We start from the raw sequence: 18,475 nt of genomic DNA on the forward strand, positions 1-18,475 counted from the left end.
TCGTCGGCCTAGTGGGAATGTGCATGCTAAGTTTCACGTCAATGGCACGCTGCGTTCATGATTTGAGGCATTTTGTTCGAAACGGACCACTCTTGCAACTTTGGACGCCATTCTCAGCCAATCAGGATGGAATATTAAAAATCGGACAGATCCGTCTTGATCACGTGACTATAGAGATGCTGTGTACCGATTTGCGGGATGTTTGGACAAAATCTGTAGGAGTAATATCAAAAGAATTGTTTTGCGAAGAATGGCCTCCTAGTGGCACTATAACAGGCCGATGTGAAAGATTTGGGGCAGAGGTTCTGCCCTGGCATCCATGGAGTGTGTGTGCACAGTTTCAAGTCATATAACTCAAGGTAAACACAAATAAACGGGCCACAACAACCCCCCATGACATGTTCTGTGGAAAACAAGACAGAATATGCTTTTTTTTAATCCATGGACAAAGTCATAACTGCAAAAACTGATGTCTTGCTCTCCATGTGAGACACCAGCCTCCAGCCAAAACATGCCTTTCATCCTCCCAAAGGATTATGCATTATTGATGACTACACCAGAGAGAGACAGAAATACATACTGAGACATTTGGCTGTATGTGCTTATGTGTGTTTGTGTGTGCGCAAGCGTGAGTGTGTGCGTGGGTTTGTGTGTGTGTATGTGTGTGCATGTGTAAACAGGTGGGTAGACATCTCTCCTCATTGGAAAGAGTGAAAGTGATTAGCTGTATTTTTTCACTGAGCCAATCATATAGCTGGCTGATGAAAGCGAAGCAGCCATTTGCTCTTCCCCGCCAGCCAACATCATGACAACAGCCCCTGTGACCAATGACATCCTCCGGTGTTTTATTCAGTTTTCCCGTTATTCATAACAAGATTTTATGTGTGTTAAACACTATCATTTGGAAGCTGACCTTGTGTGACGCAACACTTGAATAATACCCTGTAGCCTGTAGTGTATCGACACAAAACTAACTAGCATAGAAATCCAGATAGATGACATAAACTATTGCCTTTCTAATTTCCTCTATTTGAACATAAATATCATTAGACTAGGTTTTATGCTTTGCCCACGAGTTAAACGTATCAGTTATTTTCAGAGAACAAAACCTGCCAAGTGACAAAGGCTAAAAGAGCAATTTAAATTCTACTTTATTAGAACTAATTACGGGGACAGAGCTCTGCTCTGTACACGTATTGTTATTGGCAGTATTCTGTCACTTCTTCTTCTTCTTCTGCCACTTTTCGCAGTTCTGCCTGAACCGCGCTGTCGCTTTTTACGAAACTCGGCCATATGGTAGATGGTCATGAAAAACGATCAAAAAATAATTCTCACAATCTTTCGTCCAAAGGTGGCGCTATAGCACTCAATTGAAAATGCCAACTTTGACCAGGTACAACTCATGCCGTGTTTGACCTACAGCCATGAAACTTGGATACACATATGCGTCTCCTCATGCTGAACAACTTTCACCCTCTGACTTTTGACCTCTGACCTTTAGATCTCCCACCATTTTGAATTATATGAAAAACAGTCATTGGCTCCTAACTTCTGCATTTTTTCACTTATGGAAAATCCGTTGGAAATTTTTGTAGGCAGTGGTCCAAGGTTCAAGTGCTAAACGTTTCGTGCAGATTGCTCAAAAATCCCAGGAGGAGATAGATTTTAACTATTACAGTTTAAAGAAAATTATTCATCTGTGCCTAAAACATACATGCAGACTCACATTTCTTTGAAACTTTGCAGAAATGTACAGGGTCATTCCAAATATCACTGAAACCAATCTTACTCCAATTGGCCAAAAGGGGGCGCTATAGCAATTTTTTGAAAAGGCAGACTTTAAACAGGCATAAGTCATGCCTCGTTTGGCCGAAAGTCGTGAAACTTGCTTACACATGTGCCTTGACTCATGAGGAACACACGTATCGATTTGACCATTAAGCTCCGCCCTTAGATTTTCCGCAATTTTGAGCAGTTTGAAAAATACTTGTTTTTGCCAGTTCTGGCTTAACCGTGCATACGCTTTTTACGAAACTCGGCCATATGGTAGATGCTCATGAAAAACTACCAGGAAATAATTCTCACACTCATTCGTCAAAGGGTGGCGCTATAGCACTCAATTGAAAGTGCCAACTATGAACAGGTACAACTCATGCCCTGTTTGACCTACAACCATGAAACTTCGATACACACATGCGTCTCTTCATGCCCGACAACTTTCGTGGTCTGACTTTTGACCTCTGACCTTTAGATCTCCCACCATTTTGAATTATATGAAAAACAGTCATTGGCTCCTAACTTCTGCATTTTTTCACTTATGGAAAATCCGTTGGAAATTTTTGTAGGCAGAGGTCCAAAGTTCAAGTGGTAAACGTTTCGTGCAGATTGCTCAAAAATCCCAGGAGGAGATAGATTTTAACTATTACAGTTTTATGAAAATTATTCATCTGTGCCTAAAACATACATGCAGACATGCATGCACATTTCTTTGAAACTTTGCAGAAATGTACAGGGTCATTCCAAATATCACTGAAACCAATCTTACTCCAATTGGCCAAAGGGGGGCGCTATAGCAATTTTTTGAAAATGCAGACTTTAAACAGGCATAAGTCATGCCTCGTTTGGCCGAAAGTCGTGAAACTTGCTTACACATGTGCCTTGACTCATGAGGAACACACGTATCGATTTGACCATTAAGCTCCGCCCTTAGATTGTCCGCAATTTTGAGCAGTTTGAAAAACACTTAAACCCAGGATTGTTCAGCTATTTGCGTGAAACTGTATCATCTGTGTGATCTCCTTTTTCACAGTTACTTGTCTGTTGGGCCAATGGCGTCTCCCTTAAATGAATGCCTCACAATCTCAAGGTCGCCAGTTCAAGCCTCACTTGATGTAGACTTAATTTAAGTTGAATTGCAAACAACATGACTGTATCAATGAATACATGTGCAAATGGTAAAGATAACCTGAAATGCTTATTTGAGAGTACGTTTTTTACGTATGACATACTTCATTCTGAAAATAGCTGATCTACAATCTCACAACTTTTCATGGTTTGTGAGCTTGTAGATCGGCTACTTTCATTAGTTTTGGTTCTGAGGAGATGTACAATTTCTTCATTGGTAAATGGCTTGTGAACGAGTGATCTTAGTGTTAGTGAAACAGGGGCTTGGTTCATGAAAGAAGGCAAGAGTTTATGATCTTCAACAGACAATATCAGCCTGGACAAAGCTATAGCACTATAGGTAGTGTTGCAGCCTATTAGTCTGAAGGTTGAGAGTTCGAATCCTGTTAATGGCAGTAGGTTGAGATGTCCAATCAAACCATTATGTTTCCATCTCTCTCTCTCATCAATCTATTGTTTCCATGTCACTCTCTCTCTCTTCAATCTATTCCGTTTCCATGTCTCTCTCTCTCTCTATTCACTGGCCCCGTATTATCGCTGCTTGCAGCTATATTTTGTCTTGTTATTTATGCATTTTTAGGAAAATGTGAGGGAAAACATGTAAGACCATCCCAGTTAAGAAACAGTTAAGGAACTTGTTTTGTATGCGAAATTCAAATTGACCTAGAATAGTCAAGGAATCGGGTAAAAATGGAATGTGTGACTTTCTGTGGTTCTGTGGTAAATTTGACTCTGAATTTACTGCTAACACCAAACGTATGTCACTGGATCAATGCAGTTTAGTCTATTTCATACCTCTTAGGTAAATGATCTTATTTTAACTTGAATATTATGTTCAAGGACAATGTGACACCTGCTGCGTTAGTTAGCATGACTCAGTTGTCCTAATCATGAATATTGGATGAAATGCCACTGCATGTTTGAGTGGCTCTTACCACAGAAACAGAATCAATTCAATCATGTACTGTAGGTTTACATAGCTCATCCCAAACAACCATTATGATTATTAAAATGCCATGGAAAAAACAAAATCAACAAAAAAACAACCCTTGACAAAGTGCCAACTTAATGTGCTGGATGGTTGTCAGGAAGGTTGGCTGGCTAGCTAGTGCTGCTCATGGCCTGTAAGGGAGCTCAGCATGGAGTACATTGATGTTTTCTGATGAAGAGCTCTGAGCCCCATTGATCCACCGGGGATGAGAGTGAGCTGTCAGAAGCTATCAGGCAAGTCAAAGACCCACTTTCAGCCCTGTGCACTCAAAGTGTGTGTGATACTGCTGGGGCGGAGTAAAGAGCAGCATGCATGAACAAACCTCCCAAGACAAATACTACTGATGGAGCGTGCGTGCACACAAACGCACGCACGCACGCACGGCATGCACGCACGCACGCATGCACGCACGCACGCACGCACGCACGCACGCACGCACGCACGCACGCACGCACGCACGAACAGACAGACACACATAAGATGTGGATGACAGTGAATGACTTTGCAGCAACAGAAAATATTACGGTCATCATTACACATAATTTCACATTCTTATTTTGTTTTGTTTTAATTAATTGTTTTAATTCTCTTTTCATGGATTTTCAGTTAATAAATGATTGCAATGCTTTGTTTCAAAGTAAACACAAATTCACAAAAATGTAGCCTACTGTTTATTTTCCTGATTATTTGAAAAGACAGGAGGATAATTAGGCTATATCATAGAAATACTTAAATGAACACCTATGACGCTCAACCTGGTTATAATCCCTTAAATAAATAGTACTAGAGGTTTGGGTCAGTCCTTGTCCCTTTTATGCTCATATACAGTATGGAGATATCTGTATCTGTCAGTCGTTGTCCCTTTTATAGCCATATATGCTGACTGATTTCTTAGGGCCTGATGCCATGATGAAACATTGAGGTTAGACAACACAGTCCATATTTGGCCTTAACTGCATTGGGAACTCCTTAAATGGTTATGGCTGATCATGGGGACATGAGCTTGACGATGTGGTTCGTTCGCCTGCCCATCCTCCCTTAAGGTAATCTTAATATAGGAAGATGTGTCAAAAATTGGACCTTAAATGTACTGTAATTAAGGGGGGGGGGAGTATTATATGTATTTGTCCCCTCATTTGTAAAAGAAATGTACATATGAAATCAAATGTAAAAGCATAAAATAAATACATGTAAAAGAAATGGTGGCCAGTGTTGTCAGGGGCCCACTGTTCTGGTTACCACCTATATTGGTATTTTTTTTGTATATATGGCAGGGCCTCCTCCCAACTGTCATTTTTTAGTTGTATGAGATGAGGAGACGAGATGAGGAGACGATTGGCTGGTAAGCTAGCTGGCATTACATCGGGTATAGCCTGCAACAAATTATGTTGCCTGCTTATAATTAATAATCGGTCCGATTATCCATATAGCCATATAGTCCAAGGTTGTTATGACAGCTTGCCTATAGCGGCTGCATACTGTACATACTCTGTGCTACACATAGATGAAGAAATTAACAGGTTTGTGTTCAAAAACAGAACAGGAACACAGTATTGCAACGATGGACACAACTACCCTGCTAGTTAGAGACAAAACTAAAGTCAGCAGCTTAGGATTGTTTGATTGATTGGAACTCTCCCTTTAAGGATCAAGCAACTACAGGTCATGCCGCTGCGTCATGTCAATATCCCTCAGCTACGTCACCACCTGTGATGGACAGACTGTCACTGCACACAAACTAACCTATCACTGCATGCATATCAACCAATAACAAAGCTTAAGTTTGGAGCAAAGGATCTGGAAGTTTTTGGATGTATTGACCTTTAGACTTCGCTGCAGGAAGACTTTGCTTTAGATATTAAACTGTGCTGTAACAAAATTATATTAAGACAGATGACTGTATGACATGCAGATGACTGTATGACGTGCATGGTACATGACACTTTAAAACTATTAGACTAGGACATTCCTTTTGCTTCCCAAGAAGGCCACTGCTTCAAACGTGTCCAAACAAACATTCTACACATTTTTATGCACGTGCACACACGCACACACGCTCGCTCCCTTGCACGCACGCACGCACACACAGAGTTTGCCCAAATATCCCAGAGTAAAGGAACAGCCTAATCCTTCTCATACACAGCATACAAATCCAGTAGTGGAGTACTCCAATCTCTCAATCTCTCCTTGACACTAAAGTTAAACCCAAAACAGTGGTCTATACATGACACAGTGCTAAGCCAACGTGTAACCCCGCTGCTAATACTGTGCATGGTACAAGGCCCTTTTAATCAGCAAAGTTGCAACCATCATTGGGAGAATAATCTGTCATGGCAGCACAGTCAGTTCAGTTGTGGGTGAATGCAGTGATGTGGAATTATTAAATAATACAATTCTCTTCACTGAATGTATTCAGTGAAAGCAAATCCTAATAAATCGAAACAACACCACTATAGCAATAATAGGTTGTTGGTGTTTCACGGAAAGAGAATAAATCTCTCTCCCAAACTGTTGTAACCAAAGCTTTATAGTCAGGAGTAAAGTTACAGCATGGATATGAGAAGTACATAAAAACAGATGACCCCCCTCTGTTAAGACAGTTGTTACCCTTACGAAACCCTAGCGTCCCTTTTCTTCACATTCTGTGAAAATAGCCAATCTACAAGCTTGTGAGCTTAAGGTTAAGAGTCCTCGGGGACCCCAGACAACCAAGTTAAGTGTTAACAGGAACTAATATTGACCCTTTCCTGGTCCTGATGGTCTGCTCAGTGCTCACCCTAACGAGACAAAAAGACAACTTTAAGGTCACAAAGAGAAGTCCAACGCGCTTCAGCCAAGTTGTGAGTAGAAGTCCTCAGTGCTCAACAGTAGGACAATATTATATCAAAGGAAAGTTTTATTATTTTGCAGGACACTGTGACTTCATCAGTTTTCAAATTAATAAAACGTGCCCTGTTGAGTGCTCCAGTATTTTATTTGGGTAGTCTATTTTGAAGTGCCCAGGTAACTTTCTTTACAGATAACTGTAAGGCCATCATCAGACATCAGAGGTAAATAAACAGGTGAATAGGACACACTGTTACAATAACACAATACCATTGCAAATCAGGATGGTCTGAGCCCATACTGTAAGAACAATGCCATTCTACAAAGAACAGAAACCATCAAAGAAACTATTCTTCCACAGCACACAGGATAAAGAAACAGGGGGTGATGTCTCCAGCTTTGCATGGACTTAAGAAAGATTATGAAACTGTAAAAAATGCAGCACGTCAAACTATTTCCATCACTCCCTTGTGCTGCCCATACAGTTCAGTGGTTCACACACTGCCTACAAGAATAACTCAGTCAAGGTATGCACGAAACACGCAAATGTATACAACTCACAATAAAGGGGCCCGTCAACGGTAGGCAGTGGCGTAAAGTAACATTTACTCAGGTACTGAACTTAAGTACAATTTTGAGGTATTTTTAACTTTGCTGGAGTATTTCGAATTTTCTGTACTTTTACTTCTACTCCACTTCAACCCTATATACATTTTGGCCGTTTAAAAATAGCCGATCTATTGTGAGCTTGTAGATCTGCTATTTTCAAAAGATTTCAAAAGACATTTTATACATTTGAGAACATTCTGCATAATGACTACTTTCTACTTTTGGTACATTAAGCACATTTTTTGATAGCAATACTTTTGTACTTTTACTCAAGTAAATTTAGAATTCCTGATTTTCACTTGTAACAGAGTATTTCTACATTGTAGTTTTGATACTAAGTAAGAAATGTGAGTACTTTTTAACCACTGGCGGTACCGGTAGGCCTATAGGTTTTGTTTTTAGGCAGTTAACAATGAACAGTTCCTATCACACCACAACATGTGCCATTGAAACAGAGATGAGGGAAACTTTGGTGATGAATTTCAGAGCAGTCATTTGTCTATTGGTTGTCTAAGCACTAAACTATCAAACCCACAGTGACATAGATTAGCAGAAGTTGTCAATGAGTGCATGAACAAGCAGAACGTTAGTTTCTTACAGGAAGTTGCTGAGGTGAGAACATCTTTGATGTTTGAGAGCAGTGTTTTTTGTATTGTTTCCACATCTTTTTGTATTCTTATTTTCTTTTTTTCATATGATCTTAATACATTGTATAATATGTGTGTTGTTAAATTATATATTTTTTAAAACTTTTGGTGAGGTATTATTTTCTCTGGAGCCGTAAACATTTTTTATTTTTCATCACAAAAACAAAAACACCTGTATCTGAGGGAAAACGTTTTTGTTCAATTAAAGTCAACCTGAATGTTATGATTTTTCAATGCACCTTCTCTCAGACAAATAAAGTTCCATAAATGTTCCATGGATGCTTGATGCAAGTTGCAAAATAGGTCATTTTCAGAGGTAAGTAACTAAGTACATTTACTCGAGTACTGTACTTAAGTACAATGTTGAGGTATTTTTACTTTAGTGGAGTATTGCTAATTTTCAATACTTTTTAGTTCTACTCCACTGCATCTCTTAGGACAATATTGTGCTTTTACTCCACTACAATTATTTGAAGACTTTAGTTACTAGCTACTTTTTAGATGTATATTTTTATTACTAAACATGCATCAACCACTTAAGCTCTCTATATATTTCAGCTATTTGAAAATAGCCAATTTACAAGCTCAGCTGTCAGCTTGTATATACATTTTGAAAACTTGAAATGGGACATTCTGCTTAATGAGTACTTTTACTTTTGGTACTTTGAGTATATTTTGATGCCAATACTTTTGTACTTTTACTTAAATTCTGAATACCATACTTTTACTTGTAACGGAGCATTTCTACAACTCACATGTTTTACTCAAGTAAAACATGTGAGTTGCCTATACTTCTTCCACCACCACTGGTCATTTTAAAACGAAAATAAAATAAAACGTGTCAATGTGAGAGACACGTGATGTTAGTGTCAAATCTAATGATTTTACTTGCAACGTCACAACATACACACAACTCACTCATGTCATCATGGACCTACAGTATAAACTATGACAGGTCAGGTCACCAAACATATTCAAATTAAAACAACTCAGTCGATGACTATGACATAGTGACACTTCTCAATCACTACTTTGTCAAATATAATGTACAATCTAAATCGTATAACTTGAAGAAAAGAAAGAATTCAACAGCAATCTCACCTTTCAGCGTGCAGCGCAGAGCGAGTCATCAGACAGACGCCAAGCGGTGATGACAGCGGCTCAGTTCCAAGCGCCCGGAGTGTCAACTCTGCACGATCCCATTGCCTGGAAGTATGGTGACGGCACTGTGATTGGCCAGTTGGTTGTCGTCACCGTCACCATAGCTACAAAATAAATGTATTTCTTGCTGACCTGCAGTGGTGGAAAAAGTGCTCACTTTTATCAATACTGTAATGTAGAAATACTCTGTTACAAGTAAAAGTAGACACATTGTGAGCTTGTACATCGGCTATTTTCAAATGGCCTAAATATAATACCCAAAATCTACCAAGTAACTAACTAAAGTTTTCAAATAATTGTAGTGGAGTAAAAGTATAATATTTACCTCAGTAGTGGAGCACTGGAGTAGAAGTAAAACCTACAGAAAATTGGAAATACTCCAGTGAAGTAAAAATACCTCAAAATTGTACTAAAGTACAACTTGAGTAAATGTACTTAGTTACTTTACACCCCTGTGTATTTCTTGCTGACCTGTAATGTTTAACAGCAAATAGATATGCTGTGGATCTGCTGCGATGGAGAAACTTGATAATATATTTTTGATTAATACACACAAAAAAGAGAGATTTGCTGTACTTTCAATATACACTTAAAGCATGATCCCAAGCCATGCAACCATCTAGGAGACTACCCTAAATTCACAAAAATAACAAAAACAAAGATACAGTTTGACTCTATCCAGGCAATCCCCTACTTATTAGGTGAGAAAGCCGAATGTTCAAGGTTGGCAGCAAAATATGTAGCAGCCTGTCATAAAACGAGGGACTAACTGAGTGAACACTATAATGTCTACTACAATTAATAGACTAATGTAATTTTGCTTATGTTTGTCTTGTTTGTATTATTGCTCTGATTCTGAACATGTATTATTATTTTGTATCATAATGTATGTCATGCTTTGGCAATATAAGAATGCTTGTCATGCCAATAAAGCATAATTGAATTGAATTGAATTGAGAGAGAGAGAAAGATATTTTGCTGTGAAGTAAACTAAGGAACAGAAACTATTTTAGTATTAGGTGATGGGTTATATTGACCAGATCAGGTCCCAGGTGCACTCAATTTGTTGCAGAATGAAGCCAGAAAGATAAAGCTGATCCCGCCCCAGAGCGACACGACGTGAACTCTAAACAAGGGCACCATCACAATCTTCCTGGAGACGCTCGAGCTCATGGGAATTGTAGTTTGTTTTATTGACAGCTACCGTTGCATCGAACGGCACGTGAGCTGTCCCAAAACTACAACCATGGCCGTTTGTAGTCGATTGACCAAAGCTTGCGTCAGCGCCACGGAAACAACAGCACGCCGGCAAACTTACGAGTGGTGGTGGTCAGTTTTGTCCCTTTTAAAAGCACGTATAACACTGCACGCACATTTTAAGTCAGCCGTCATTCTCCTACACCGGTTCAATATAGCAGATAACAGATGAAACTGTTCGTTAGTGAGGGCAATCCACATTGCCTGAAGCCTCTAGCGACGCTCCAGCTGACAGGAGTTACATGTGAGGTTCAGCATGTCAACCCCGAAGGTAAGAACGTGGGCGGCTGGCTTATGCCTAGGTGTCGCTTAATTGCCGAAACATAACCGATCTACAAGCTATTCTAGCCGATCTTCAATACAACCGATCTGTCAGCTTGTCGATCGATTGTTTTTGGCTACTGACACTTTCAACGTGAACTAGTTTGCTTGACATAATTAATGAATGGCAGGTTATGAGCTGACAGCTGACAGCCGCTGCACTTGAGAAGTGACCAGAAAAGCCTCTATCCATCTCTAACCCGTCGCTGCTCTCTTTGTCTTGTTCGAAAGCATTATGATTATGAAGCCTTTTGTTTATGGTCTGACTAGGGTACAACAAGCATACTATACATTTCATGTCTGCCCGTGTAAATAGCACAAAGGTAACGTATTGTATGTAATATGGAAAAGAACAGAATTCACTGTTGTTTACATTTACATTTTTGGGCCGTGACCCCCCAAAATAATCATATTTGAACTGGAGACCCCCCGACCATGACAATGACAAGCACTTGGAATGTAGGAGTTGAGGCATTCAATTTTGTTTGACTCTGTTCCACAGATAAATAATGGGGAAATATTAGATCTACAAGCTCTTGCAAGGCATTGTGAGCTTGTAGATCGTCTATTTTCAAAAGTGTTGCCTCTTCCTTATATTATTTCACTATTTGGCCATTGTTTGACCATTTTTTTAATAGTATAGTTTGTTGTTCACTTTTGATGCAGTAATTACTCATTTCTTTAGGTATTAAAAAGGTATTAAAAGTCCTTAAATTGTCACTTCACTGTCATCTGGGGACCCCCCAAAATCATGTCGGGGTTCCGACCCACAGGTTGAGAACCACATGACCACCACTGTGTTACTGTAACCCCCCCCCCCCTTGCATGTGTTAATTACCTTTAAATCATGTTAGGGTATTGCTATTGTTTTGTTAAAATAAGTGTTAAATAGCTCTATATTCTGATAGTACTCATTGTTATAGAGTGTTTGTTCATTATCAGGAGTCTCCCTGTCTCTCTCCAGCTCTTTTTTAAACAGAAAATGCATTTTCAGGTCGGGATACCAATTGTATCCAATCAGGAAAGACAACTCACACAGGATACAGACTAAACAAGTGCAATTGGAAGTGGTGACACAAAGAAATGTGTCACCACACAAAATTAGAACTGGAGCACTATCAAATTGAAGCTGATGAATGGGTACTCTCTCCTGATTGTCTGAAATTGGCAACCCACCCGAAAATGTATTTTCTGTTTATTAAAGAGATGGGGAGGCGCCTGTTACTCAACAATTACTCTTTTGAGTAACATCATAATAATAAACTTTTTTAACAAAAACATTTTTTTCTTTAACCAAAAAATGTCACTAGCTAGTAGCTACCTGTAAGGACCGTCCCCACTAACTATATCATTCAGTGATGTGGAATCTGCTATCCACTTGATATCTTTATAGTTATAGTTGGCTATAGTGCTTGGCGAGGACAGCCCAATACTCTCTAGTCTCTACAATACAGATTATAGAATTACTCTCCCAACTATTTAGTGACGTCTTTTTCCCATCTATCTATGGCCTGCTGGAAGGTCAACTGCGAGTGCGAAGAAAGTAATTTGTCCCAGCAACATGATTATGTCCCAGTGCTTTAGGCTTCATCTGGTTAAGTCTGATTGTGTCTTAACACGTGGAAGAGTCCCAGGCCCAGCTGTGTCTCTCCTTAAAGAGCTGTATCACATAGACAGATAACCACTACTATCACCATCTGGCCTGCTGTGGCCACACTGCATCAATAACCGCACGTACGTACGTACGTACACACACACACACACACACACACACACACACACACACACACACACACACACACACACACACACACACACACACACACACACACACAATTACCTCATGTGTTCATCCTCTTTGAATTCGGACTTTTGCAGATTAAGTGGAACTCAGAGCCTTGATCTTTACGGTGACCTCTGTGTTATTTATAGACCATCAGTCTACGTAGTAGACATATTGAACCTGAGAATTTCATCATGTCTACGAAAACGGGAGTCGGACATGACAGGCTGTTGTTCCTCATAATGAAATATTTTATCCTTAGTTGAGACTGCTGAACTGTCTTTTCAATTTAACCACATGAACCCTAGTGTACATATTATGGGCATGTCGTAATAGGCAAACGTTTGGCAAACATAGCTGTGTTGTGACTGTGAGCTTGTAGATTGGCTTTCACTGAAGAGATTTGGTAGATAGAAAAGGGAGGGGACCAATTACAGTGTAGACCACTGGGGGAATCCAGTAAACAAGGTATAAAGGGGTTAGATTGGGTGGTTGAGTAACTGTGAAAAAGTATTGTGCTTTCACATTAACCACATGAGCCCTATTTTCAAAAGATTGACGACTTTTCCGATTTTCTTCTCCAGTAATGACGTGTCCAAAATAGGGACACCAGGGTGAAAGTGGTAAAAGTTTAAATGGTCATACACACTGCTCTCAACCATCTGGAGCGGAAGGACTCATATGTCAGGCTACTGTTCTTGGACTTCAGCTCTGCGTTCAACACCATCATCCCGCAGACCCTTGCCAATAAGCTTCTGCTGCTCGGATTAACACCAAATCTGTGCAACTGGGTCCTGGACTTTTTGACTCACCGGCCACAGTCTGTCAGAATCCACGGAAAATCCTCCTCCTCCATCATCCTCGACACCGGTTCCCCCCATGGGTGTGTCCTGAGCCCCCTGCTGTACATGCTCTTCACGCATGACTGCTCAGCTAGACACCCAGGCAGCCATATCGTGAAGTTCGCAGATGACACGGTTGTAGTGGGACAGATATTCCACAATGACGATGTGTCGTACCGGCAGGAGGTGGCAGAACTAATAGACTGGTGTGCGGAGAATAGTCTCTGCATCAATGTGGGGAAAACGAAGGAAATGATTGTGGACTTTAGAAGGATAGAACACGCCCCCCTCCCCCCTGTTCATCAATGGAGCTACGGTGGAAAGGGTCCCCAGATTCAAATACCTGGGAGTACATATTTCAGAGGATTTGAAGTGGGCCACAAACTCTTCCAACATCCTAAAAAAGGCCCACCAGTGCCTTTACTTCCTCAGGAGGCTGAGGCAGGCTGGCCTCAACACCTCTGTACGGGAGGCATTCTACAGGTGTGTGGTGGAGAGTACTCTACCATTCTCCATCACCACCTGGTATGGGAACTGCTCTGCTGCGGACAAGAAGGCACTGCAGAGGGTGGTGAAAAACGCCCAGAAGATCACCCAGAGTAGTCTCCCGTCCATTGAGGACATCTACATCAGCAGGTGTAGGAGCACTGTAGCCCGCATTATGGAGGACCCCACTCAACCGGCCCATAAACTGTTTGATCCTCTCCCCTCAGGCAGGAGTCTGCGGTCAATCAGGGCCAAAACTGAAAGGTTTAAACACAGCTTCTACCCGGAAACTGTTAGACTGCTGAACTCTTAAAGCCACGAGAAATGCACTTTCACAGTTGCCTTACTACGTTTTTAATAATAGTATGTTATGCTGCCATGTTAACTGTTCTGATAAATGATGGATGCTACTGTTTTTAATATGCTGCTCAGTTTTACTTCATTGCACTTTAGGATTTTATGCGTAGGATTTTATGCTTATTAGTTATTTATTTTATTGTACACTGCTGGTCCTGAGTACGATTTTCGTTTCATGTGAAAACATGTAAATGACAAATAAAGTGAACCTTGAACCTTGAAAGACACCAACCCCAACTGCAGCAACTTGCCTGTATTTTTCAGTTTAGTCAGATATATGAAGTCTTGTAACAATATCATTGTTTCTTCTTTTCTTCCAGAGCGCGTGGTTCCCTTTCTCAGCCGTCCAGCCCTGCCAGCCATGCTTCTGCCCAGTGGACAGCACCTTTTCAGTGCAAACGCAATCTGCCAGTGAGTAACCTGTGGTGCTTCCTCCTAACTGCTGTACTTCTTGCATTGCAGATGCCAGTTTTGCTCGGGCTGGGCAATATGTTGACATTATATCGATATTGTTATAAGAGACTAGATATTGTCTGGGATTTTGGATATTGTATTATCATGATATTGATTCATTCAACTGTTGTTTTCTTCGTAATACATTGAGGGGTGTGGACTCTGATTTTCAGTGATGTCGAGATTACAACAGGCAACAACAACAACACATTCATGAAAATTCAGTCCATAATGTACAGCCCTACTTCAAAGTGTAGGCTGCTGGGAGAGAGAGGTGCTGATTGTTGAGGTGTTCTCAGTTCACTCCAGTAGCCTAGTGTCGCCGTTTTCAACTTTGATGCCTCATAAGGCTGCATGTTGTTATTGATTCCTTAGAAAGATCCAATAAGGCTTTTATGATGTACAGTATGGTCAGACTAAAGGTGTAAGGGAATCACAATTACTATCAGCTTGGTCATAGGCTTGTTTGATTAGATATAATAATGTTATTATAGAATATGTTATTATGAATAGTGAATACTGTCTCTATGTACCGTTCACGGCACTAAACACAACTCACTTACCCAGTTTTCCAGTGTCCCTTGGCACTGGTCTACAGCATACTCTACTTACTGTATGTCGCAGAATGATTTTCCTACATAGAGGAATTTTGGTGTCCCCAAAGAAGTTTTAGTCTCCCCAGCATCGTGGTTCTCTCTCTAATATTACACCACTCTACATACAATATCAGCACAGGAAAAGAAAGAAAGGCTAGAACTGTACAAATTCTTATTATCCTTTGGCTTTTAAATTGCAGCGTTACGTCTCAAATTAATCTACTTGTAGATGCCTCAGGCTCAGGTCTGTACATTAAGGTGTAATCTGATTCTGACTAATGAAAATCATCATCCTCACTATCCTTTTATTTTCCATCACATAAGGAGATAATCTATTTTTGATCGCAATGTAACACCACAGGTACCTGTTTGAAGTGAGTGGACAGCTGTCCAGTGACCTGTGCCATCAATGGCTTGAATGGGAAGCCACAGAGCTTCAGGTAAGATTTTGTGATGACCGAGAGAAGAAAACATAATGTACAGTAATAGCATTGCTATAGCTCAAAGAGCTAAGAGCAGTTCATATAAAGAAATGTGTGTTAGTTTATATGTTTTATAGTAAATCAAGAGACTTTCTCTTTAAGTTGTACTTTGTCATTGCCTGATCTGAATCAGTTCTCTCTTAATCCCTTTTAACCACTTAAAGGATGCTTTCTCATACGTATGTCCCGTTTCAGCCCTCTAGGCTCTATATACTTAGTCATACAGGGAATAGAGAAAATAGTCAGTTGACACATTCTCTCGTGTTGTGAGCTTGTAGATCTGCTATTTTCACAATTGTGAAGATTTTGAAAATATGGAAATTGTCTGAACATATTTTAATTGTTTGAAAATACTAGACCATACCCGTCGGGGGATATGAGCACCCAAAGTGTGCCATGGTCCGCTTGTTTCACGGATGTGGCAACACCGGCGCTTGTTGCACATGATTTGGCAAACCGGGAGCCAGCGAACACAAAAACGTGAATAAACAGCTGACATTTGGGGAAAGCGATAAACGGGCTTTGTGTTACGTGCACATGGTAATGGTCAATGGCTGTGTGCAAATGCAGATCAATTGCTCCAGCCACTGAACCCGGCAGAAGAGATTTTGGGGACGCACGCATGCACAGACAGACAGACGCACAGAGCTTTGTAGAATTATAGGATGATATATTACTCATACTGACATGCCCAAAATATGGGTGGTAGGTTGAAAGCGGTTAATGTTGGTTTATGTTTTCTTTGTGTAGCCAGCGCTTATGGAGGCCCTCCACATGGCTGTGCTGCAGGGGAAACGAGCAGAGGCATCCAAGTGCCTCCAGGGACCGCTCAGCTACCTGGAACAAAGCCTGAAGAAGACCACCACACCATACCTAACTGCTGTACGCATGACACACACACACACACACACACACACACACACACACACACACACACACACACACACACACACACACACACACACACATACACATACACATACATACACACATACACACATACACACATCCATACACACACACACTTACTAAATGCACACACTGTTGACATGCATGAATAACATTTTAGGAGGTAAACACGCTCATCCGCCTACTCACTCGTATACACAAATGTATGTGTATTTTTATATATTACCAAGTTAAGAGTTCATGATGCATTATTGGAAACATAGATTGAACTAAGCTTCCCCTCTGTGCCATGCAGGGCGCCTCTGGCAATGTTTCCCCCTGCTTTTTGCTTTCTGGTGATGCTGAGCTGGTGCCGCATCTTAAGTTGTTCACAAGTTGTGGGAGGAGATCCCTGATGGCACTGGTGTGTGTGTGCGTGTATGTATGTATGTGCGTGCGTGCGTATGTTTGTGCTTTGGGGGATGGGGGATGGTATAGTTCAGTTACGTTTGGTATCCATATTCAGGCCCCTGATGCAACACTTTTACTTGTCTTGTATACTGTATATCTTCTCTGTGTGTAATACACACACACACACACACACACACACATACACATACACATACACACACACACATTATATATAGTTCAAGTTCTGCTTGACGTCATTCTGGATACTGAATCCAAAAACACTGAATAGGCTGGGTCCTATTCAGTCTTTTTGGATTCACAATTGTGTGCCATCAGTTGTGTTGGAAATGTATATTTAAAAGATAATGTAGTTCTCTTCTGTTTCAGGAAGCTGTTTCGGTGGCTGATATCGTTCTGTGGGCATCACTGCACCCTGTTATGTCTGATTCCACCCTAACAGGTGAATGCTAATATAGATGTCTGGGCTAATAGCTTTTATGTTACAAGTAGCCTACTTTAACATTTTACTTTAAAGCCTTGCAAGGCCAGGTTCCCAATTACATTTTAGATAATGCTGGTCTCGTGTGAGCCTGGGTGCAGCCTTAGACCTCAGATAGGGCTCTCTTAGTTGTTTCTAAAACTCAACCTTGTCACCTGTGTTGATGGGGCTTTGTGGCCCTGGCACCTACAGTATGCTCTGGAAATCCCTATCTGAGGATCTAGGCTAGCTAAGTCAGTGTCATCTGGCATCATTTTTGAAAATCTGCTTTTATATTGAAGGACTTTTCTTAGTTTTTATTGCATCTTTTAGTCACATTTATTTCCTTTGTCTTCATTTGTTTATATTCATGTTATTTGTTTTTGTTTATATTATAATTGTATTTTTACTAGACATATGTTTTTTCCATGTCAGTATTTATTGTAAAGCACTTTGTAACCCTTTTTCGAAAAGCCCTTTATAGATAACGTTTATTATTACTTTATTTTATTGCTCATCCATGATCTAAGCTTGAATTTTGACACACCGTGAATCCCCTCACTTCTCTTTATTCTTCTACTTGTCTTTTCCCTTTCCTCTTTTATCCCAGGTGAACACAAGACACTGCAGGCATGGTTTGACCGTGTGGCTGGTTTGAAGGCCTGTCAGTCTGCAGCTCAGAAGGTGCTGCAGGGAAAGGGCCTTGAGGCCCTGAAGGGCTTCATGCAGAGGCAGCCTGCCCCACACGGCAGCCAGCGCAGAGACCCCCAGACACACAGCAGCAGCCCCACTGAGGTACAGTAGCACAACTACAACTAACAGAAACTCTAACACAGAACACATGTCACTCTTTTCAACCATAATCTTATGGTGCATAAAACACATGTGTGTTGACAACTTCACCTGAAACATTGCCATTGCATAAATAATCCTGTATAATCTATTCTAGAGCATCCCTGCTGGACATGTACTTGTAGCATCAA

General features: G+C 40.6%; 2 protein-coding genes across 5 annotated transcripts in view; one reads left to right on the top strand and one right to left on the bottom strand.

Annotated features, from left to right (window-relative positions):
* arhgap9 (Rho GTPase activating protein 9) overlaps positions 1–9,122 on the bottom strand; it is a 65,238-nt gene extending 56,116 nt beyond the window's left edge. For both annotated transcript variants that reach the window (XM_084061275.1, XM_084061274.1), the window contains exon 1: positions 9,079–9,122. The gene's annotated coding sequence lies outside the window, so the exon portion shown is untranslated. The remainder of the gene's footprint in view (positions 1–9,078) is intronic.
* A 1,306-nt stretch (positions 9,123–10,428) lies between these two features.
* The window catches only part of mars1 (methionyl-tRNA synthetase 1), a 29,302-nt gene continuing 21,255 nt past the window's right edge, over positions 10,429–18,475 (top strand). For all 3 annotated transcript variants that reach the window (XM_084062633.1, XM_084062634.1, XM_084062635.1), the window contains exons 1-6: positions 10,429–10,666; positions 14,505–14,595; positions 15,595–15,673; positions 16,466–16,597; positions 17,402–17,474; positions 18,103–18,287. In XM_084062633.1, coding sequence (XP_083918759.1) covers positions 10,564–10,666; positions 14,505–14,595; positions 15,595–15,673; positions 16,466–16,597; positions 17,402–17,474; positions 18,103–18,287 — 663 coding nt within the window. In that variant the 5' untranslated portion in view covers positions 10,429–10,563. The remainder of the gene's footprint in view (positions 10,667–14,504; positions 14,596–15,594; positions 15,674–16,465; positions 16,598–17,401; positions 17,475–18,102; positions 18,288–18,475) is intronic.

Source organism: Gymnoscopelus microlampas (genome assembly GCF_963454915.1).
Source record: "Gymnoscopelus microlampas genome assembly, chromosome: 7".
Classification (NCBI taxonomy): Eukaryota; Metazoa; Chordata; class Actinopteri; order Myctophiformes; family Myctophidae; genus Gymnoscopelus; species Gymnoscopelus microlampas.